At 38.1% G+C, this 24,861-nt stretch overlaps 1 protein-coding gene across 5 annotated transcripts in view; it reads right to left on the bottom strand.

Annotated features, from left to right (window-relative positions):
* The window catches only part of ARHGAP5 (Rho GTPase activating protein 5), a 79,156-nt gene extending 54,590 nt beyond the window's left edge, over window positions 1-24,566 (bottom strand). For 2 of the 5 annotated variants that reach the window (XM_025444017.3, XM_025444020.3), the window contains exons 1-2: window positions 22,993-23,134; window positions 6,134-10,021 (exon numbers count right to left, since the gene is read on the bottom strand). In XM_025444017.3, coding sequence (XP_025299802.1) covers window positions 6,134-9,853 — 3,720 coding nt within the window. In that variant the 5' untranslated portion in view covers window positions 9,854-10,021; window positions 22,993-23,134. Of the gene's footprint in view, window positions 1-6,133; window positions 10,022-22,992; window positions 23,135-23,379; window positions 23,502-23,560; window positions 23,663-23,786 lie in introns of those variants that run through there. The other 3 variants (XM_025444019.3, XM_035719974.2, XM_025444018.3) reach the window with 3 other exon arrangements.
* Window positions 24,567-24,861: the final 295 nt, after the last annotated feature.

Here is a 24,861-nt window from a genome sequence, read left to right as displayed (position 1 = left end):
AACAGGACTATACTTTTTCTTTCTTATACCATCCTTGTCTAGTTCTGAAATGAAGACTACTAAATGACTTCAGGGGTACCTGAGTGGTTCAGTCAGTTCATCAGTTAGGCATCTGTCTTCAGCTCAGGTCATGATCCCAGGATACTGGGACTGAGCCCCACATTGGGCTCCCTGGCCAGTGAGGAGCCTGTTTCTTCTTCTCCCTCTGCCATTCCCCCTGCTTGTGCTCTCTGGCTCTAGCTGTCAAATAAATAAATAAAATCTTAAAAAATAAAAAGAAAGGACTAAATGACTTCAGAGAATGAATTAAAGAATGTATTCTCCTGCTGTTTCCTGGAAGTCTGTACAACACTGAAATGATTTGTTCCTTGAAAAGTCTTTTGGACTTTGATCTGGGCATGGTATTCTTATACAAGATAGAACTACTACTCCACAACTTATTTAATAGTTATGGGATTATTCAAAGCTCTGTCTAGGTACATTCTATTTTGTAGGAGTTTGTTAATTTTGTTTAAACTTTTAAATGTCTTGACAGTATTTTCTTTTTAATCTGATCTATGATTATGTTCGCTTTTTAATTCTCAGTATTTAATTATGCCTTCTTTTTTCTGATCAATCTTGCAGGACACTTGTCTATTTTTCTAGTCTTCTTAATCAACTTCTGGCTTTATTGATTTCTCATTTGGTCTTTGTATCCCTATGACTTTAAAACTGGGTATGCAGGGGTACCTGGCTGGCTCAGTTGGTAAAGCATGTGACTCTTGGTCTTGAGGTTCTAAGTTTCAACTTCATGCTAGGTATAAAGAACACTTAAAAATAAATTCTTAAGTAAATACAAATAAAACTAAGGGTGCCTGGGTGGTTCAGCTGGTTAAGCATCCAACTCTTGATCTCAGTTCAGGCCTTGATTTCAAGGTTGGGAGTTCAAGCCTCATACTGAGCTTGATACTCAGCGTGGAACCCATTAAAAAATTAAAAAAAAAAAAAAAAAACTATACGTATATCAGCTTCCCACCTAGACTATGTGATGCCAATCTCTTCCCTACCTTCAACCTCAAGTCCAACACAACTTTCCTTACTTCTCAGGGCTTGCTTAGTAAACTGCTTTTGGATTTAAACTAGCTCTTCAGTTTAGCAGATTTTTATAAATGCAAGGCTATTTCTCAATATCCCTAAAAGAGCAGTTTCCTGTCATCTCTCACCTTACTTTAGTCACAATTTTATGCCTCTGTACAAATGATTCTCTCCACCTAAAATACATTTTATCCTTCCTCAAAGCCAATCAAAATACCCCAAACTGGTGATTTACACCTTTCTCTTCATGAAATCTTGTGAAATTAATTCTAATTAACTCTATGGCAATCTCTCTGTCTGTATTATTTTAATATTTATAATTAAGCGGGAAGCCTGGGTGGCTTAGCAGTTGAGCGTCTGCCTTCAGCTAAGGGCGTGATCCTGGGATCCAGGATTGAGTCCTGCATCAGGGTCCTCATGGGGAGCCTGCTTCTCCCTCTGCCTACGTCACTGCCTCTCTGTCTCTCTCATGAATAAATAAAATCTTTAAAAAAATTTTTATTTAAGCAATACTATCACAGAATAGTGTATACACTTTTTTTACTTAACAAATTTACCAATGTGTCAGGCACTGTTCCAAATAAATATGAACTGATTTCTCATAACAGTCTTAAGAAGTATGACTATTGGGTTGCCTGGGTGGCTCAACGGTTGAGCATCTATCTGCCTTTGGCTCACGGTGTGATCCCAGGATCCAGGATCGAGTCCCACATCGGGCTCTCTCTGCAAGGAGCCTGCTTCTCCCTCTATGTCTCTGCCTTTCTGTTTCTCATTAATAAATAAATAAATCTCTAAAAAAAAAAAAAAAAAAAGATTATCAGGATGCCTGGGTGCCTCAAGCAGTTGACCGTCTGCCTTTGGCTCAGGTTGTGATCCTGGAGTTCCAGGATCGAGTCTCACATCCAGCTCTCACATGGGGCCTGCTTCTCCTCCCTCTACCTATGTCTCTGCCTCACTCTGTGTCTCTCATAAATAAATAAATAAAATCTTAAAACAAAAAAAAAGAAGTATGATTATCTGTATTTTCCTAGTTGAAGTGCACAGAGGTTACACATTTACAGGTAGGAAGTGGCAGAGCCTGGACTCAAATTCAGAAGTCTGGCTCCAGAACAGGTGCTCTTAACGATTACACTATGCTTCCTTAAATTGCTCTAGTAGTACTTTCTTAACAATGCCCCAAGCACAAGGTATGATCTCTCAAAATACCATTTAAGCTCTTTAAGGGATGCACGTCTTCAACGTTTTATATCCTTCAATAGCTTTTTCTACAGATTTTAAGTGTTTAGCAGGTTTTTAGTGAATGCTTACTGAACTGAAACATGAGAGGACAATTACTCAAGTCCAGCTGACGGTGAAAATATTTTCAGGCAAACTAAGTCAAACTAAAGTGCTCCAGTCTTTCTCTGTAATGCTTAAAAAAAAAAAATACCATGGATAACTGTGATATAATAAAAATAAGACAAAATCAGAGAGGGAGACAAACTATAAGAGACTTTTAACCATACAAAACAAACTGAGGGTTGCTGGAGGGGTGGGGGTGGGCAGATGAGGTAACTGGGTGATGAGCATTAAGGAGGGTACATGATGTAATGAGCAATGGGTATTATATACAACTGATGAATCACTGAACTCTACTTCTGAACTATATATTAATTGAATTTAAATAAAATAAAAATTTAAAAAATAATAGTCTTGGAGTAAGCTAAAGCATTTCACCGTGCATATATACAAAGCCATAAAACACAACTGTGACACAAAACTGTATCTGTGGGAAAAAAAAAAAAACTATCTATGAAATTTCATTGTAACCTATGCTCATGAAACTAAACTCTTAAGTTACACCTGATTTAAAAATTACTTATAGATGTAAAAGCTTCTAAAATATAATTTCTCCAATTTTCTTAGAGTTCAAATATCATAATACATGAATCTAAAATTTTTTTTAAAGATTTATTTTTATTTATTTATGGTAGACACAGAGAGAGAGAGAGAGAGGCAGAGACACAGGCAGAGGGAGAAGCAGGCTCCATGCCGGGAGCCTGACGCAGGACTCGATCCCAGGACTCCAGGATCGTGCCCTGGGCCAAAGGCATGCGTGAAACCGCTGAGCCACCCAGGGATCCCCTGAATCTAAAAATTAAAGCAATGTTATAAGTGCAAGGAAATTCTAAACTGGCTCTAAAAGTAAGACAGCTGAAACTACTGTGATTTAAGACAACTAAAAGCAGATTATAAATAGGACTCAAAGTCAGCTCACCACTTCAATAGAAGTGAGGAAAAGACTGACACGGAATGAAAAGAGATCATTAAACAAAAGATTGAGTGGAATGAAATATATGAACCATTTGCAAGTGTGGAGGAAAAGAATCTAGGTCCATTTTTTTCTGTGGAATAATAAAAAAATAAAGACAAACTGCTGTTTGTCAACTTTAAGATGCAGTGATTGTAAATACCACCATTACTTTATATACCACTAAAAAAAAAAAAAGTATAAAATCTTGTGTTAATTAAGATATGCTATTAATTGTTAGACATATCCAGATTTAAGAGCTGTTAAAAACAAAACAAAAAACCCTGGATTTTAAAGTCAATAAAACACTTGTATTCCTGAGCTTATGATAGGGTTACATCCCAATAAACCCAATAACCCTATGAAAAAAGCACTTGATACACCTAACATTCTGAACATCATACTTTACCTGGCCTACCCTACATGCGCTCAAAACACATTAGACTGCAGTTGCTCAAAATCATCTAATGCAAGCCTATGCTATTAATAAAGTGTTGAGTATCTTTTAATTTATTGAATATACTCTACTGAAAGTGAAAAACAAAATGGTTGTTCACCCTTGTGGTCATCTGGATGAATGGAGCTACAGCTTGTTGCCATTGCCCAGCATCACTCAAGAGTATCATACTGCATCTCCCTAGCCCAAGAAAAGATCAAAATTCAAAATTCTAAGTATGGTTTCTACTTGCTTTTGCACCATCATAAAGGTGAAAATTCCTAAACTGAACCATCTTATAAGTCAGGGACCATGCATATTAAGAGACTAAATAAGACAAATCAGGTATGAGGAAATTTAATTCAGTTTGAGGAAGTTATTAATAAACTAACTGGAATCGGAGGCTGTGCTAAAATTTCAGAATATAAATACAAATTTAACGTATTCCTTCCCCACACAATGCTCATAATCAAGAAATTAATACTAAAAACACTATAGTAATAAATATCAAGTCATTGAAAGATTCATGTCTCTAATCTAGTGATTCCAGTTGCTATAATAAATGAAAAGGAACAAAACTTTATGCAAACTGGCCACTGCAATGAAAAATAGCAAAATTTAAAATCTGGAAAAAATAAATAAATAAATAAATAAATAAATAAATAAATAAATAAATAAATAAAAATAAAATAAAATAAAATAAAATCTGGAAGCCTAACCACCCAGTTTTAATACAACTTGCTAAATGGAAAACAATATAATGACTAAAACTATAATCAAAATACTACAGAGCAATATGGTGAAATACAACTAAGTGAAAAAAAATATGTATACATTATTACTGGAACTGAATAAAAATTAGGGAACATTGGGAGAAGATATAAAAGAAAACTAATAAGATGTCTGACACGTTCAAAATCTATGTTTTCGATCACAGACTGTATATTAAATAATACTGTATCATTACTGAATTTCCTGATTTTGATATCTGTACTATTGCTATTTAAGAGAATGTTCTTATTCTTAGGGAATAAAGTACTTAGGTAAAAAGAGTCCAATATCTCCAACTTAATCTCACAGGGCTCAAAATGAATAAATACCAATAAATACCCACAATAAATAGATTAAGGAAGCAAGGCAAAATGTGAACAACTGGTAATATCAGTAAAGCGTATATGAAAGTTCCTTTTACTGTTCCGCCAACTATTCTCTAAGTTGAAATTTAACAAAAAAAGTCACCAAAACAGTTAAGTAGACTTATGACCAAAAATGGAAAAAACACTATCACAAAAGCAATTTAAAATGTAAAAACTGTAAATCTTTGTCTTTGTTACTAAGCATTAAGTAGTTTTAATAGCATAAACTGAGAAAAAGTGCTGAAGTTTTTTGGCAGTGATAAAATGTGTAGGGAGGACTAGCGATAATATGTGAGCATGAAAGATGCCAATGAGATTTAATTATTAGCGTGTGTGCGAGTACCCATAGTTAACACATATTAAGACTATGGATGTAACTGATGAAGAAACTATCAACGTGAAGAATAAAAGCCTGCTGAAAGCTACCTTAAAACAACAAAAATCTTGAACAAAGCTTGTGCATACTCAAGAATGAAGAGTACTAGAAGTGAAGGTGCTAAAGTACCACTGTGATAAAGATCCAATGAAAATTATTAAATACACTTTAGCATACATATTTAAGCTTTTAGTGCTTAATACCACCAGGTAAATTAGTATCTACTGAAATACTGCTATTTAGTCAGAATACCACAATTCAAACTTCAGAAACTTTTCTACATGTCTTTAGGCAAAACACCACCATCCACAAAGAAGATTTTCCTAGAACTGTTAGTAAATTTCCAATATTACAAATTACTAGGTTTGACTATATTGTTAATCTCCTTGAATGAGACAGGTATATCAAATTAATATTGCAAAACTGACAGCTCAAGAAGGCAAAAAGAGATAAACGGGACACTTAAAAACAACAACAACAAAAGAGCAAAATCACTCTCTTCCTAGGTTTCTATAAGGAAAATAAACATAATCACCTGGAATGATTATACTGAAGAATATGAATTCAAACATCTACATTAAATAAGGCACAAGAAACAAAAAAAAAGGCAATTTATAATGAAAATAATTCGCCCTCACAAAGTATTCAGAAAATTAAAGAGTTGCTAATTATATTTACTGAATGACTTAAAGTATCCTAAGTTCTCAAAGTTAAATTCATTATCTTTAAAAAATACATATTTTATTTTATTTTTAAATACATATTTTAAAAGGCAAAAACAAGTATCTTCATAAACATTACTTACTATGAGTTGAACTTACCTTTTTATCTTCTTTTACTTTGTGAGTTTTCTTCTTCATTTTCTTATCATCTAATTCCTGGTCTGAAGTGATTGCAGGATTATCAATACCACCTTTCCAAGTTTCAACAGGAGAAAGAAGTGGATCTTCTTCACTTCCACGATGTCTTCCTTTTCTTTTTGTTTTAGAAGTGGTAAAAGCCTCATCATCACTTGCATCTGAATGTGTTCTTCTATAGTAAGATTTGGCTTTACTAAACAGGGTTTTAGATTTATATTTGTATTTTGAAGGCCTTCTTTCTCCATGACTTTTTGATGTTCTATCAGAAAATCCATTTTCTTCATCTCCTTGGGTGTTATTTACAAATGAGTTTCGAATTTTAATAGAGCGAGTCTGACTATCATCTGGGACAGCATATATCTCATCAGGATAGCTCTTCTGTTTGAAAATTGTGTCAATGGGTTCCGCATAGTTATCTGAAGGATCCATATCTTCAGGATGTGCCAAAGGAACCCGGGAAGTTTGTTTTCTTGGATTTTTACCAATACCAGCTTCAATTGTTTTTAAAAGGTTTGGATCCAGTTTTTTCACATTTGTCTTAGGTACAACTGGTTTAGGTTTAATAGGTGGAGGCACTTTATGGTTGCGTTCGTGATCATGACAGTTTGGGGTGCTATGAATAGGATACTCATTTCCTTCTAAATCTAATCTATATCTGGAACGGTCACTAGGTGTTGGAAGCAACTGTACATCATCTCCAATTGGACTGTAAGGAGGTGGTGCTTCTGTATCATCATCTGAATCGGGGTAGTTGTTATATGGAAAACAGTCTCTGGGAGATGGCAGAAAAACATCCTCACTTTGATGGGTTGATTCCCTTGTATTATCAGATAAATAGGAATTTTCTATCATATTTTTTTTCTCTAGAACATCACTGAAAAACAATGTAAAGACCTCAGTTTGCCGATGATACTGAGATAAAGAATACAGTGCTGTAAATTTAGCAGTGATCTCAGTTGCGATATGTTCTCCTTCAGTCATTAATTCCTTGATAGCCTCATTTTCAAAAAAATCTGCTTGGCTGTCAGTAACTGCCACCAGCTGTACAGGAATGGTGTCCTGAACTTCTGACAGAAATGCTCGAAGCATTCCCATTGACGCTTTCCGTTTGGCAGAATAAACTAATATATACCCATGAACCAGTTCATCTTTCCTTACTCCAATTGAGGAATGGTATGATAGTATTGTGATCTGTATTCGCCTCCTTTTTTCACCAATGATTTTATCAAGCATTAGAGAATTATTTTGTCCAGCTTGAGCAGCACTACAAGAATGAGAATCAAGGAAGGGTGAAAGAATAAGATCCACACTAAAAGGATCACCACACATGGCACACATGACAATTCTCAAGTCAGCTTCTGATATATCCTTACTGGTGGGAACTGGGCTCACCACATCTAAATTATGCTTAACTGATTCTAATACTCCTCTGAGAGCCTGCTTAATTTGGGTTTCATTAAATTTACGAGGATACGTACCAGGAGGTACATCTACAAAAGGGCATTGTAACTTGTTTGCCAACTGTTGCCCTTGGTGCCTGAGAATTGGTAGATTCTTACTCATAGAATCTCTCTGATTAGCCAGAATTAAAGTAAATGGAAGATTAGCCATGTACTTATCTTTTCTGATCTGAGAAGCTTCAGTTCTTATTTTTCCAATAAATTCCCCAATAAAATTCAGTGACTCAATGGAATTAAAAACACAGAAGCACCCATGTGGTTTAAAGGCGGTAGTCCACAACTGACTTAAGAAGTAAGGCGACTTGGCATCAACTGGCCGAAGATCAAGTTCATAAATTTTTCCATCTAAGGCATACTCATCATCAGTGGATTGTGTTCTTATCTCATTTGCTAGTTCTTGGGCAAGGCCATCCTTCCCTAAAATGAAAAGGTTAACTTTATCTATATTGGTACTATCATGATACAATCGTAAGCGGCCATGATCCAACTGCAAAAGACTACTAGCAAGTAACTGCTCTACTTTAATGTCTGTACAATTTTGGCCACTAAGACAGGTTTCTTTAGTGGGATGATAAACAAACCCTATGTGCTTAAGGAGAAGAGATTCCCTATCAGGTGCAAGTTTCTGTAAAGCTTTATATCTAGGTTCTTCACTCAAAACTGTATGAATTTCACTCATTTTATCTGAACTAGGTGTTGCATTAAGATCTAAATCATAAAAAAGTTCGGAGTGCTCAAAAAGCATTTCCTGAAACTCTTCTTTGGCTTTTTCAACTATTTCTCGCTGATGCCTACCATACACCTCTTTGCTATCAGCCTCAGTGATATATTTGAAGGCTTCATCCTCCATAACAAAGCACATAACTTCTTCCCACGGCTGCCCAGGTGAAATGAACTGAATTTTTTCCAAAGTCTTTTTGAATTTTTCCTTCATTTCTACCCTTCTCTTCTCTGATATGAGATGCTGTACATGGTTTTGATAAACTTTTTCAGCTTCTAAAGTGCTCAGGAGGTCAAATGGGATTCGTCTATCATTAATTTTATCTATATGGTCAGTTTCATCCCACGGTGTTTTTTCTAGCACCACAAAACATAACTGAAAATCTGCTCTCTTTTCCATTAACTTCAAAGCTTCTGACCAATTTAAATGTTCAATCTCTTCTAGGTTTGGCAAAAGAGTGTTGAAAGCTCTTGGTAAAGTATTTATATATTCTTCTCTCCTTTTTCTTATATGTTCCTGTTTAAGTTGTTCTATATGTTTTGAAAACGCATTTCTGGCCTTTCTTGTTCCCTCTAAGTTGATGTATTCTTCATAATCAGGATGATTTTTTAATTTATTACTAACAGTTTTCCAAGTTGCATGATAATCTCTCACAGTCTGCACAAGTTTTTCAAACTTATCTGTTGCTGTGACAACAAGTTGTCGCTGTGTTTTATAAGCATCCAGATAGGGAATAATTTTAGGCTTGCCACGAGTTTTATCCAACATTTGTACCAGTGCAGTGAAACATGTCTCAATGTTGACATTAAATCGTGCTGATGTTTCCACTACAAGAAGGTTCTTTTTGTTTGAAGCAAATGCCTGAACTTCTCTAAGATAATGATCCACGCATTCATCACATTTAGTTGCTGCTATTATTACAGGTTTTTTTGATTTTGATAGTTGGACAAAAAGATTATTCACAAATTTAAGTTGATCATCAAACTTCCTATTGCATCCCTGACTCACATCAATGCACAGTAAAAATCCATCCACATTGAGCTTCCCTTCAGGCATTTGCTTCTGTTCAAAGTCTTGCTCCAAGCCCAGTTGATCAGTGCAAATGTACATTAATTTTTCTGCTGACTGCAGTTTAGAGGCAGCTGCACGTTTTATATAGGGTTGTAAATTCGTACTCCGATGAGGCAAGAAAGTCTGGTCATCAATGAACTCCGTTTGTTCGATGACATGAATTTTGCATTCTACTCCATCTTCACCATTTTGTGTTATGTCGCCCCAGTACAAAAAGTGATCATTGTTTACTACTCGTCCTCCAAAGTCAATGGTGCTAAGCACAGAAGTATGCTCTGGGTAATATTCATCTGCTTTTGAGCGTACAAATCTATTGCACAAACAAGACTTTCCAACTCCACAGTTACCTTTGTCTTTTTCAGTCCCAGAGAGTCCAACTACACTGATAGTATAGGATGGGGGGCGAGGCTCTTTGTTTTTTGCCATCATAACTCTCTTCTCATGTCTCTACATTCATAAAGATAACCAGATATACTTCTCATTCTGAAAATAGAATCATCTCAAAATACAGATCCCAAAGTTCAGAACTATATTTGGTTCTTTGTATTTCCCTCATTTCTGTGCAGAAAGGTCTTCAAGATCATATGGATCATCTTCCTAGAAAGAGGGGAAAAGAAAGGACAAAACTTAATCACGAATTACACATTAAATTACATACACACTAAAGATGTTTGTAACAAAAGACTATGGACATTAACAACAAATGCTACATGTATTTTAGGAAACCACCATAAAAACTGTTTGATTTACTGTTATAAATACAAGATGACCTCAAAATTTAAGACAAATCCAACAATTAAAATAACTACACGCAAAATTTAAGGTAACATTTCACAAAACTTAAAATAAACTTCTATTAACCAAGTGTGCATTTTGTCTCTACTCCTTCCTGTAAGTTTGAAGAAATAACTGGTCTTTTCTCCCCCTCAATTTTCCTGCCTCCTGTGACTACAGACTATGCTTGCTGATAATTAAAATGTAGTAGTTGCCTTAACAACTCCCTCACAACTCTCAAAAACAACCTTTTTTCTATTACATTGTTCCTCAAAACATGTTCCCTAAAGTAGAATTTCATATAAATTTAGCAAGAGTTTAGAATTAAATAAAATTTTTCAGAAAGTTTCAACACACTCCTATGAAATCTGTCGAATTCTATGCCCCCCCCCACAATTTATAATATACAAATACTTCAAAAGGAAAACAAAAATGGGCAGTTAATACAAATGCTGAGTATTTAACTAGATCAATGTTCTCAAACTATCAAGGTGAAGGATCAATTTTTATTTCATATCTGGGGGGTCCCAATTTTGCAAAATCCAATAAATGAATTTTTAAAAAAATCCAAACCCCAATTATTAGATTCAATAGACATAAAACTACTGTCAGACTATTTTTAAATGTTCTTGATTTCTATATTCATTTCCTCTCAGAGTAGTTACAAAAAGCTAATGGACCACATTTTGAGTTGTACGAAGCTGAATAATTTTGAGATTGTATATTTGAGACAATCTTTTAGAATTATTTGATATACCAGGCAACATGAAATAACCTTGAAGAATTGCATGTAATTTAATTTAGGTTATTTATGTGGGAAGAATGAAACACTCATTTATAGGAATTTTATTTATAGATTCTTCACATTCTTCTGAGGTTGAATTAAAAGCAATATATCAATTCTACCACATCAGTTACACAACACAGGGAAAATATTCAGTCATGTACATCAATATGTGTGAAAATTATCTTCAATCCAGACAAAATAAAGAACATAGAAAAAAAACTAAGAGGTACGATAAGAAAAGAACCATCATTTGTCCCAAATACGTCTTCTACCCTGAACCTGAATTGCAAGTAAACAGCTATTCAACATATACTGTACATTAACTATATTAACAACTAATGGACAGAGAAAGTTATTATAATTTAAAATTACGACTAGTATTTCTGGTAAAGTAATATTAAAAAACTAAAATCTCAGATTTACTTTTATATTTCCGAAATTTATTCTATTAGCCTCAACTAAAAATATTATCTGCCATATGATATTCAAATAATGCATTTACTAGATTCATTTTCACAAAAAATAAAATAATCCTATGTTGAAGGAACGACATAGGAAGTAGAAAACCATGAATAAATACAATGGATTTCAAACCTCTTATTTATGAGTTTAGGACAACAGTTTTTGTGTCATGGTTTCTCTATCTATAAAATGGGGCTGCGGGATCCCTGGGTGGCGCAGCGGTTTAGCGCCTGCCTTTGGCCCAGGGCGCAATCCTGGAGACCCAGGATCGAGTCCCACGTCGGGCTCCCAGTGCATGGAGCCTGCTTCTCTCTCTGCCTATGTCTCTGCCTCTCTCTCTCTGTGTGTGACTATCATAAAAATAAAATAAATAAAATAAAATAAAATAAGGCTGCATATCTACACAAATTTAAGAACTAAATCATTTTTTTTATGTTAAGTACCCACCAAAAAGAGTTTAATTAAGTATTCTGTATTAATTTGATTCTTGGAAACAGTGAAGCTGTCAAAGACGTTTTTTTAAATGACGTGATCAGACTTGTGATCAAAAAATATTTATCTGACAGAAATATATAGAATAATTAGAAGTAAAAGAAATTAGGGCAGCCCCATCCAATCCTATTAACTCTTTTCCATTAGTAAAACTTCTTTAAAAATCTTAATCTGGTTAAATTGGGTATTTGCCCTAGCACCACATTTAGCCTTCTCTACCTAAACTGTGTAAAAGAGTATTTGTAGGTACTGATAAGAAAAAAAAATGAATGAGGTAACAAAGTTACACACGGTCATAAAAAGGCAGAACAAAATTAGTTGTGAAAACAGCACAATGCTTCTGTAACAATTAAAAAAACTGAAAACACATAGTAAAATACAAGGTCTACCCTTCCTTTTTACTAGAAAAGCAGAAAACTGCAGACAATACCCTTTAAAATGTACATCAAAAGAAAAACATACCTAGTGACTACTTTGGGGAATTTTTATGCTAAACAGTATAAACAAACACTAGCACTACACATGGCTCTTTATTAAACAAACACCTATTCTGAAAACGAAGAGCAATTCAAAGACATGTAAGACTGTCCCCTGCCTTCCAGTTTGACACAAAGTTAACAGAAAGGTAACTGTACAAAGTCATATAAACCTGAATATTATAAAAAAAATTCTCAACTACAAACCTAATCTCTTAACAGGCACTTCTTTATTCATTTCTCATATATGCTTATTCCAAACTCATTAAAAGACACATTTCCGCTCTCCTACTGCATATACCTCAGAATATGGAGACATCTTTCTGTTTAAGTTACAGGGTGTAAGCAGAAATGAAAATACTCTTGTCACACAAAGTATTTTTAAAATTTCATAGAGGCTTAAAATTAAGTGAGTTATCACCTTTTGTCATTTTTTATCTAACAAGAAATAATTTTTTTAAAGATTTTATTTATTTATTCATAAGAGACACAGAGAGAAAGGCAGAGACATAGATAGAGGAAGAAACTGGGGGAGCCTAATGCTGAACTTGATCCCAGAACCCTGGGATCATTCCCTGAGCCAAAGCAGATGTTCAACCACTGAGCTACCAAGGCATCCGGAGAAATTTTAACACTGAGGTTTCAACACACATCCTAATAAATTTTATAGTGGCAGGCTCCAAATCACGAATATTCAAGTTTAAATTAAAAATGAGGTAGCTTTGTGTGACATTTATACTTTTTACACCAAATTCACAGTAAATTACCAATTAGACACTGAGGCACATCCATGTCCTTCTTTCAGAAAGGCTACTTGTTGATTATTTAGAAGTCAACTCCAGAGATCATGCTCACTACAAAGTGAGTTTCAAATGGTGATGGAAAACTCTCTCACCTACAGGTGGTAAAGAATAATACTGGACAAATATTTGCTCTCTCCCTCAAGCTCAATCATCAAATCAGTACAGTCTTTATCTGATTTGTAAGTTTACATAAAAGATCTGAAAAAGTTTTCTAATTTTTTAAAATGTTCTCAGGTTTTAAAAAGTTTGAGAAACCAATAGACTAGAAAAAAAACTGTCATCACCTGTCCTCAAAAACATTTTGCTCTTTGTTTGGGTGAGTATGGTATTACCACTTCATAGTTTTCTCCCATGAGTTTGGCTGACAGGTCATATAGGAACTTAATTTCAGCCACCTGGACATACATGAATTATCCACTGCCCTCAACATCTAGGTCAAAATTACTGTCCATTAACTAACAAAGGTAGTTCTTCTGTGCTGATAAAAAGAATCCCCTCTTTTTGTGTGTGTGCTCTGAGTAATAAACTAATGGCCATTATCTACATGCAGGCTATTAGATTTAATCTGAAAATTCCTTTCAAGTATGTTTAATGATAATTTTTTAAAAGATGTTATTTATTTATCCATTAGAGAGAGAGAGAGAGAGAGAGAGAGAGGCAGAGACACAGCAGGCCCCATGCAGGGAGCGTGATATGGGACTGGATCCTAGGACTCCAGGATCACACCCTGGGCTGAAGGCAGGCGCTAAATCGCTGAGCCACCCAAGTGTCTCTAATGATAATATTTGATTACGTTGATTTAACATCTTTCTGATTTTTGTTATGACTTTACTTCCATATAACCTGTTCTCATTTTCTCATATTTTTACTCATGAAAAAAAACAAAAGTAGCAATGACCTACTCAAAGCTATCCAGTTAAAAGGAATCTCTGAATGACCAATCTTTAAGCAATAGTACTGCTTTTCAACAGTTTGCAATGCAGTTTCTTTCTCATTCACCTTTAAGTTTATCTTATAACCATTCAAAGGGAATGGTTAAAGTACCTCCCCAGATAGTAACAACAATGTATACATGTGTGTATATATGTGTATATTATATATATACATTATATATATACATATATATCTTATTAGAGTAGAACTACAGTTGATGAGAAAGTTGTAGGGAGACAGCAACTATTCTTCTTGAGTGATCCCTAAAATTACCCTAAAAATGAAGCCATCTATATGATTAAGTTTTCTACGATATCAGACTACGCCATTCAAACACATTTTTTGTTTTTAAGAATTTATTTATTTGAGAAAGAAGGAGAGAGATAGAGAGACAGCATGAACAGGGGTAGGGGCAGAAGGAGAGGGAGAAGCAGACTCCTCACTGAATATGGAGCCCAACACGAGGCTCCATCCCAAGACCTCAGGATCATGACCTGAACTGGAGGCAGATGCTTAACTGACTGAGCCATCCAGGACCCCCATAACATGCTCCCTTTACAGAAGTTCTAATAACATGAAACAGCTTTCTGCAAAAAAATGTCTTAAGTTCTACAAGGAACCTAAGGAAACTGAAAAAAATCATTTCTTAGTAATTCTGGACTTGTATCAAAATTTGTTTTATACTTTCTCAAAAAACTTGCATTCATAAGTAAAAGGTATAGAGGCACCTAGGTGGCTCAGTTAGCTGACTGTCTGCCTTGGGCTCAGGTCAGGATCTCAGGGTCCTGGGATGGGGCCTGCTGCAGACTCTCTGCTCAGCAGGGAGTCTGCTTCTTCCTCTCCCTCTGCATTAGTATGCACACCCTCTCTCTCAAATAAATCTTTTTTTTTTTAAGGTATACTTTTTAAAATTTACACTTTTAAGTTATTTTGTAGGAAATTCCTGTTGGTCCTATCTTCAAAACATATCCAGAATTTATCACTTCTCATTACATTTATTGCTCCAATTCTGTCCTCGTCCACCACATCTGACTCTAGATTATTCCAAAGGTTTCCAGACTAATTTCCCTGCTTCCATTCCCACTCCTCTTCCCCCTATTACTACCAGAACCACCAGAGTCTTTTAAAACATAAGTCAGAGCTGCCCTGCCCATTCTTAGGCCCAAAACCCTCCAGTGGCTTCTAAAAGTCAAAGGTAAATCCTTTTCTATGGGATACTATAAGATCTGCCTTCTCCAACCTTATCTTGCTCTCTGACCTACTCTCATATATTCTTCCATTCTCATTCTGCTCCACACTGTTCCTCAATATGCTAATCATGTCTCTGCCTTTCCACTTGCTTTTCCCAGTAATCCCTAAAATCCCCCTTGCCTCTTAACTCCTAAATTATTATAAAATTTATTTATCACTTGTCATGAACTCTATTCTATCCCTCTCCCCACCCAACTCCACAAAGGAGTTGTTTATTAAGATCCACAAAGGCACAAATTTTTATTTCATCAATGTATTCCAAAAGCCTCCAACAGTGCTTCCTACATAGAGTAGTTACTCAATAAATGCATGAATCGTAATATTAAAATCAAACTGTGCTTAATTCTCTGGGCAAAAAAGATGTAAGCACATTATGTTTCCTAAATAAGCACTATAATATATTAATCTAAGAGGTTTTCTAAAGCTATCAATGGAGGAGTGCCCAAGTGACTCAGTTTGAGTGTCTAACTCCTGGTTTCAGCTCAGGTCATGATCTCAGGGTAGTGATATTAAGCCCCCACATTGAGGTCTTCGTTAGGTAGTATGCTTAAGATTCTCTCCCCCCCCCCCCAGCTCTCATACACTCTCTAAAATAAATCTCAAAAAAAATAAAATAAAAAAGTATATTAATGGAGAAAATGCACCTGTATTTCAGGATCCCAAAAAGTAAAAAATTAAACCATCAGCATGAAGCCTATGCTCTATAATACATTCAGCCAGGATAACTATCTAGTTTTTATTTTTGAAACATTTTTTAGAATCACAAATATTATCAAAAATTACGTTTTCAAGAGCTAATTACACCGAAGGATCTTTGTAATTACACGTTCTATTTTCTTTAAGCCAAATAAAATATCCCTTACATGAACAAATATTTGCGAAAAGACAGATCCAAGCCCGAAGACGGCCACATACATTTCACAATCTCAGGCGATCTAGACCAGCTTAAGAATAAAAGTATCAACTGAATTACTAAAAGACGAACATGGTACAATTGATATAGTACTACTTTTCTTAATCGTGTTCATTCTCAATAACAAATGCATCAATACTGTGAAAAATTGGAAGAGGAAGACCATCTTAACATATATGATAACTAAGTAATTAATGTAATATCTGTAGAAAACTCAATTACATTCCATAATACTGTCTTTGACCAAGTTTTCTACAACATAAGCACATAATCTCAAGGTTGAATGGGATGCTAAAGATGTAATTCCTATGAATTGGTCTTTTCAGAAAACTATAATCAAGTGAATGAAAAAAGAATCTACTAAAAATTTCAACAACTTATGTAGTGACCAAATAACCTGAAAACTTATCTTGGTAGGATTCCAGATTAAATCATTAGGATGGAGATTTTGTTCTGTTTTTGTTGTTGTTTGTTTCACTATATTCCCAACACCCAGCACAGTTCCTGACAGTGACTGCTCAAATATTTGACGACTAAATGGGTCAATCACTAGACTCAGATCCTAAGCCACTAGGCAATCTTAAAGTCTTATTTGTAGTCAAAATTAACAAAAATTACACAATGCTATGGGCCCAAAGACTATTAGCATAGCAGTATATTCTAATATAAAAAGCCCACAATTTTTTTAAGACCAACAGCATGCTTGTCAAGACAAATTAGGTAAACCTGAAGGCTCAATGGAAGTACTTCTAGGAAGGTCCAAGTAGGCAGTACTCTGGGTACGCCCCAAGTCCTAATCAACAAAGACAATTCTTTCACTCATTTTTATCTTTTGATATTTCAAGTATTTATTGTTTGAAAAAGAGTCCTGCATAAAAACCAATGACCTAAACTAAACTTGTCAAATACCTTGGTTTGAAAGTTACTCTAAACTCTTTCTAGACCATTACCTCACTCTGTGGTGAAAACAGAAGGACCAAAGGTCATCTGATTTATACCAACTTATGTAAACAACCCATTAAGTATTTACTGTGCTTAGCTACTATCTGCTCAACTTTATGTCAGAGGTTTTGCAGGTACAAAGGTATAGTATAGGGAAGTCCACTAAGCTAGCACTACGAATATATTCACTTCCCCTTCAGAATCGGAGTCTTCTCACTTTGGAGAACGAGAAGTGAGGGGAAGGGCATGCTTTGACATTGAAGATTATAATGCTATACCACAGGAAATCCTTATTTTCATTATAAAAATATGGTAGGTAAGGCTTAATAATTTTCTTAATAATAGGAACATTAAGAGGTTGAATAAGAATCTCAGGAAGATGTATAGACTAAAAAGAATGCATAGATTGAAAAAAAAGGCTCAAAAGCACTTTCCCCACAATTTTTAAAGAAACTTTATAGTACCACAGCTGAGAAGACAAAGGCAATGTGCTATACCATGGAACTGATAAATGCAATCGGAATTCAAAAATATGAAAGATCACTTCAAGCTGGAATAGATCAGGGTTTGGAAAACTTTTTCTGTAAAAAAGGCCAGAGAATAAATACTTTAGGCTTTGCATCCCATAAGATGTCTGTTAGAACTATTCAACTATGTTGTCACAGCACAAAAACAGCAGCCATAAACAATACTTAATTGAATGACCATGGTTGTGTTTATGAACACTGAAATTTGAACTTCATTTAATTTTAACATATCACAAAATATTACTCTTTCAATTGTATCCTTGATCATTTCAAAATGTAAAAAAGCCATTATATAGAAACAGGACAGAAGGCCTATCGGGTCTAAGGGCCATAACCTGCAGACCCCTGGAATAATACATTTCAGTGAAGAAAAAGGATCTGAATCAACTTTGAAAAATAAATTGGATTTGAATTTTAAAAACGAGTCATTCCAGGTGTGTGATTAAGGTGGAGTGGTTGAGCACAGTTACCATGCTGAAAAGTAGACTTATTTCTTATTTCGCTTATTTCTGAAGATATAAGGAATATGGAAGGTCTTAAAGGGCAAGCAGGAGTTAGACCTTGTAATAAGCAATAAGAAATCATTATAAGCTAGAAATGGAATACAAAATTAGATTTCTGAGGCACAAAACCCAAGAGATAGATAAATAGTGGAGGCTAAAAAGCACCTGAACTACCACAGAAATTGAAAAGAACAATCCAAGGAAAAGAATTTGGTGACTGGCTGCTAATTATAAGAAATCAAGCCAAATGAGTCCATGTTTTTTAATGAAAAACTAATCAGTTTCAGCAACAGATGGTGGTGTCACTTGAGTTTCAGGTGACAGTATTTATAAAGAAAAGTAAAAATAGAGAAATGAGGCAACATCAAGATTGATAAAACATAAATTTCCAGATCATAAACTTAAGAAAATTATTTGAGACCATTCAATACTCAGAAACGTCTAAATAGTTATTTGGTTAATAAAGAATAACAAATCTGGATGCTCAATTCCCCAGATCACAGAAATGTTAATTTTCCACTAGTTCTCTAAACAATCAACCAAAAAAACGATAAATAAGTAAATACAGAGTTGTTATTTGGCTCTGAAAACGTGAGTACAAAAAGAAACAAAATTATGGATCACAAATAATACATGATCAACAGGAAGAAAATGAACAAACTGTATCAAAACCAATGTTCAAGTTTTTTCAAGGTTGCTGGTAATGCCAAATACAGCAAAGCTAACAGTAACACAAAAACTGTTTATTGCCCCATCACTCCCGCTATTAACCTTGCATTAACACTTTTCCCTAAATCTTTCAATTTCACTCAAAAGGTACAAATTGATGCTCTTAAATATTCACTTTATATTTTCCTCCCACCTGCCAATCTATCCTCACTTCCCTGTCCTTTTGGTCCACAGTGTCATTAACTTAAGTTTTTTTCTTACTTATCCCAATCTTCCCTAACTACTAAATCTTATCTCCTGTATCTAAATTCCTTTACACTGATTTTTCAATCAGTTATGTCTTGCCTTCTATTTGGCTCTTCTACTCTATCTTGAGCTGGCATCTAACCATTCCTAAATTGTCAAGATCTCTCCCCATCAAAGCTATAAGCTCTTCCAAGGGAGTAGTATTTTATATTTCCCTGTATTATTCACAGTGCCCTAGCTACTCAATAAATTACTGTTCAGGAACAAAATAGGCTAAATCTAGTATGAAGCTAGAAAAATGAAAATTCAACTGTACCATTAACTCTTCATGATGAAAAAGGCTTAAGAATCTAACCAGGTCTAATCTACAGGTCATATTTTAACCCTAAATTACAAAGTTATGCATAAATCTTATTCCCAATTAATAGTTCTAAGGAGTCTAACACAAAGACATGACCAAACATTAACAATCTTTTTGTACTACAAACCTAAGGTATTGTGGACACTCAGCCTCCAAAATACGGGGTGGGGGAGGGGGGGGGTGGAGACCAACCTTGTTTACCATCTGTCTTATATTCAAACTCCTATTTGCAGTTAACACATCCAAAATCAAATGATTACTCTGTAAATGATTCCCAAAGAGTGCCGGATAGAAATAGTTCTCTTTTCTACATTTCTTAGTACTTGTATGTACATATTTTACCCCTTCATAGTTATACCTCTTCAACGAAAGATCAAGCTACACAATCTCTAATTTATCTTAGTATTCCCAAGGCCAGGCGCACAGTAAATGCTAAATAAGGGTGATACGAATTAATGAATTACAAATCAGAGGCTTTAAGTTTTCTTTATGTGTAGATTTCTTTTTTCAAAAGAATTCTTAAGTCGAGTACATTTAACAACAAAAATAGAAGCTGCTGGGTTGTCAGAAGAAGTCTCAAGCCATCTACGAAAAAATCCATAAGGGGTTTAAGTAATAGTTTTAAAAGCAATTAAAGTTCATACTTAAAATTTTCAGCACTGAATTATTTCTCTTAATTTCTAATAGGGTTTTTCCTGGCTTGATAAAATGATTAAATACAGCCTTCATTTAAACAAATAGGAGCTGGATTACTCAAGTCATCAAATGATAGATTCACTTTATCAAGGTTTCTTCATTCATTTTAGAAAACCAAGCTCCCTTGGAATACTTTAAATATATTTCACAAACATTTTTTTAGGAACACAGATATTATTGAAACAGAATATGTTTCCTGAGTCAATTATATTACCTGTCTACCTTCTTGGTGTGCAAAGAAAAAAAATCATGGGCCTTACAGCTCTAAAAATAGTTTTTAAAATAATTTCTATAGAAACTGTAGTTTCGAGAATTGAAATTTAACTCTGTAGCCACCAAGAAAACTTCTATTATGCCTTTTCATACTAAAAAAAGGCAACACTTACCTAAAGGCCTGCTAATATTGAAAAAAGTTTAGTAGTCTTCATAAGACAGAACTTTTACTTCAATAGAAAAACCTGAGTTACAAAACTATTTTCTAAGCTGTACCATAAATTCAATTCCAAAAATAAAGGAATACAAATGACAGTATTTTATTCCTTTAAAAAAAATCTTAACTTTCAAGGTCAAAATAATTATTTTCTCCAAAAGACTAAGTGTATTAAATCTGCTTTTCAAACAGATGGGAAATAGGCAAAACATTTTGGAGATGTGATAGAATTTAAGATACTAATTTTGCAAGACATTTTTAAAACAGCTAATGTAATTTAAATGGGGTGAGGTGCTAAAAAAAAAATGAAGTATCAGAATTCTGTGACAACTGTCTCTGATAGCCAAGTGTAACCCACCCATTCCTCAATGCTCTTATAAGGAACATATAGAAAGAATGGTAAAATAATTGGTGCTGAGGTGGGTTAAAAAAATGTAGCCTGCATGACATGACAACCAAATCAATTGTTTTTTAGTCATCTGTGCCCTTCTGACTGAAGTCCGCTTTAAGTCAATCAGATCAATAGCGCAATCGCATATTTCTTGAGTGTTAAATACACAGATAGATCTAGCTTTTCAATCATGTATGTTTACTGGTAAAGTGCTCCAAGGGCTATGGAAGTTTTTGGTGATACACACTCAACACTCTTTCCCTCTGCTTTACTACAGATATGGTAACGTGGGTCAGTCTGAGAGAATAAATGAAAAGGCCAAAAGTGAGAAAGCAATCTAAAATGGAAATAAAACCTTAACCTGAAAACTATCCGGTCGGTCACCTATATGGTATGTATATCTAAAACTACTCATTAAGAATATAGTTTTATCATATTGAAGTCAAATAAACTGGAATTGACAGGTAAAACATCTCAAAACACCTTTCTCTAATGTAACTTAACCAAATATTTTTCCAAATAGCTGCACCTGGATCAAATTTTTGTTAAAAGAACCATTTTAAATGGAGACTCTGAGAAATACTTCTGAGGTGAATGCAAATGTATTCAATGTACCCCCCCCCCCCCCCCCCGCTCCAATACTTTCAAATTGAGTATGGGTTTGGATGTTTAAAGAGATGCCAGCAAACCCCTCCCACCCCCACCCCCCACACACAACACCTGTAGAGAAGGCAGCATAGCATAGGCAAAGATCAGCCGATACAAGGATGTACTCCACCGTTTCACACTTGACTGTTTTAAAAATTGGTATCGTTTCCTATCACAAAGAAAAACTCAAGTTATCGTTAGGAATTTAAACATAAAAACGAGCGTAGACGCAATCTGTATGCCTATTTTGGTCTAGATTTAAAACACTTAAAATTCCCATTTATTAAGCATGAGCGAAAACTGGATTTCTATCATATGGCAAAGTGTAAGCGTCTCCCGGCAACTTTTTCGGAATTCTATCAAACGTCCTCATAGTTTGCCTTCACTTCCGAGCACCTCTCGGCGCCAGCTACACCCACAGCCTCCACCTCACTTGCATTTCTAATAACGCTGAGGAGGGAGGGTGTGAGGGAGTATTTCTGTGTGGATAAGTGCGCGCGCGCTCCCGCGCGGTTCCCCACCCCCACCCCGATACTTTTCTTTAGTGGAAACAGAGGGACAATCTAGAGGTTATCCTCGCAGAAACTCATAATCAAAGCCTCAACCCAGCCGCAGTCACCGTAAGACTCCGTGTTTTGGTGGCGCAGTGCAACTTCTCACAACCCTACCCCGAGCTTTCGCAGCAGATGGGAAATGGGCGAAGAGAAACCCGAGGAGGAGTAGGGGCGATCGGGGGGGAAAAGTGAAAGGGCCGATCCCCGCGGAAAGCGCTTAAGTTTGCAACGAAGACCGTGTTTCCGCGAATACGCGCCCACCCTCTGCTCCCCCTTCCAGGTGGAACTCGTTACCGGCAGCCAGCCAGCCAACAGACGCCGCCGCCTTCCCTCCCCGCGCACCACCGGAGAGCAGGGCGAGTGGGGGCGGCGGGGAGAGCGCACGCCCGGCGGGGCCGGCGCGATCCCCGACCACCACCAGGCCTCCGCCGGCCCCGGCCGCGTCACCTGTGGAGAAAGCGCCCCCTCCCCCGGCCTCTCTGCCCTTCACGCCGACCGTACCCCCCCCGCCCGCGGCAGCCGCTCCCCGCCGGGCCTGCGAGGACCGAGCGCGGCGGCGCCAGGCTCCCCTCCGCGGCTGCGGGGCCCCAGCGCCTCGAACTGGTTGCAACCGGCGGCGGCGACCGAGTGGGGCAGCCGGTGGCGGGAGGGTCCCGGCCGGGGAGGGGCGAGCGGGCAGGCCCAGGGGAGCAGGGATCGCAAGGTCCTACCTAACACCGTCGGTCTCCTCCGTCTCCTCCTCAACGGCAGCGGCCCCGGCGGTGGCGGTGGCGGTGGCGGCGGCAGCGACATTCCTGGGGAGCGCTCCCGCCGCCGCCGCCTCCTCCTCCACTCTCTGCTCGCCTCTTCCCGGCGCGCTCCCCCAGCGCCGCGTCCCTTCAGCCACCTCCCCCCGCCCTCCCCAACACACACGCCCCGAGCCCTCGAGCCCTACAGCTCCGGCTGCCGGGTAACCCACCCTCCCGCCCGCCCGCCACCAGCGGCGGCCCCGTCCCTCCCCCCTTCCCCGCCGCCCGCCGCCGCGCCGGGCTCAGTAATGGCGGCCACTCGGGCTCCCTCGCGCTGACGGATCTCGCTCCCTCTCTCCCGAACTTTACCTCAGCATCTCTCCCGGCGCGCACCGCCGGAACGCAGGCGCGCGCGCGCTCAGCCACACACCCGGCCGGGGGCGGAGCGGCGGCGCAGCCTCGACGGGGCGCGCGCGCGCGCCCCCGCCCCCGCCCCCGCCCCCGCCCCCGCACCGCCCTCCCCACGATTCCCCGCCCCCGCCGCCCTCACCTCGCGGCGCCTCCCGCGCCGCGCGCCCGGCGGGGCCCCGCCCCTGCCCTCGTCTCCGGGGAGCCTGGGAAGGCGCGAGCGCTCGGGCCGGAGGGAGGGGAGCCGGCGCGGGGCCGCGTCCTCGCTCGCGTCCCGGCTCCCCCATTGGCTTCCGCCCCTCCCCCTCCCCGTCCTTCCCCCGCCTCTCCCGCCCATTGGTTCCCTCTCCTACTCCATTCCTTCTCACCTTTTCCCTTTTCCCCATTGGCGTGGGTGTTTTTCCTCCGCTCTCCCCTTTTCCGTATTCTCCTCCTCCGCCCCCTCCTCGGCGCTGGAGGAGCCGCAGACCACGCAGCCCCGAGCGCGGCCGTCTCGGAACCTTCCCTGCTTTCTCCTTTCCCTTCTGTTCCGGTTTCTGGCTGGAACTGAGAGCAAACCACAGTACCGCGGAGGAACCTGACACTGTGTGAGCCGTTGCAAAACCTCGCACGGGCACCGGGAGGTTCTCGAGGAACCTCCCCCCGGTCCCGGTCTCCGAGCAGCAAAGAATTCAAGGGAGGAAAAGAACGCGCCCTCGCTTGTCCGCGGGGACGTGCTCGCGTGTCTGCTGCTACGTGCGCGGCCGGTTTGCTGCCCGGGCATCGCTCGCCAGCTGCAGAGCCGCAGACCTCACCCGCTCGGACCTGGTGCCGTCCGCGCCCGCGCCCGCGCCCTCGCCCGCGCCCGCGCCCAGAAGGCGAAACTCCATGGGAGCCAGAAGCCCTTTCCCGGTCCACACGGCACCGACGCACGCAGGCCCGTGGCTTATTCGGTTCTTAGGGAAGTTAAGCGAAACCCCAAGGTACAGGGGTTTAGGATGGCCCCAAAGGCGCCAGCTCCCTACCAGCCCAACCTTGGGAACCGTCGGCCGCCAGCCTTTTATCATATTACCTTACGTACATGCAAGATTTTTTGAGACCTGGAAATTTTGCAAGTTTGGGGGTGCCCCGGGCTTTCAGGGTATTTGCCTTCCGAGCCCTGGTGGAGAGAGGACAGACGGTAGAAAAATGCCTTTCCTTTTACCACTGAAGAAATGTGACTTTCCCAAGGTCACCAGAATCTGTCTTATACAGAGGTCTTAAGGTAGCTGCCAACAGATAGAAAAAGAATGAGCCAAAAACGTAAATCTGCTACTCTAACTTGTTATGTCTAAAAGAAAGAAAGTGATTTGCGGGGAGAATTTCTCTTTGGGGAAAGATTTGTTTCCTACATTGAGACAGTTCATCGTCAGTAAAGTTAGCATATGAAAAATCTTTTAAATTCCAGTTACTCTTTATTTCTTA

Source organism: Canis lupus, chromosome 8 (assembly GCF_003254725.2).
Source record: "Canis lupus dingo isolate Sandy chromosome 8, ASM325472v2, whole genome shotgun sequence".
Classification (NCBI taxonomy): domain Eukaryota; kingdom Metazoa; phylum Chordata; class Mammalia; order Carnivora; family Canidae; genus Canis; species Canis lupus.
Note: the sequence above shows the minus strand (reverse complement) of the source record. Positions and strands in the feature narration are given on the sequence as shown.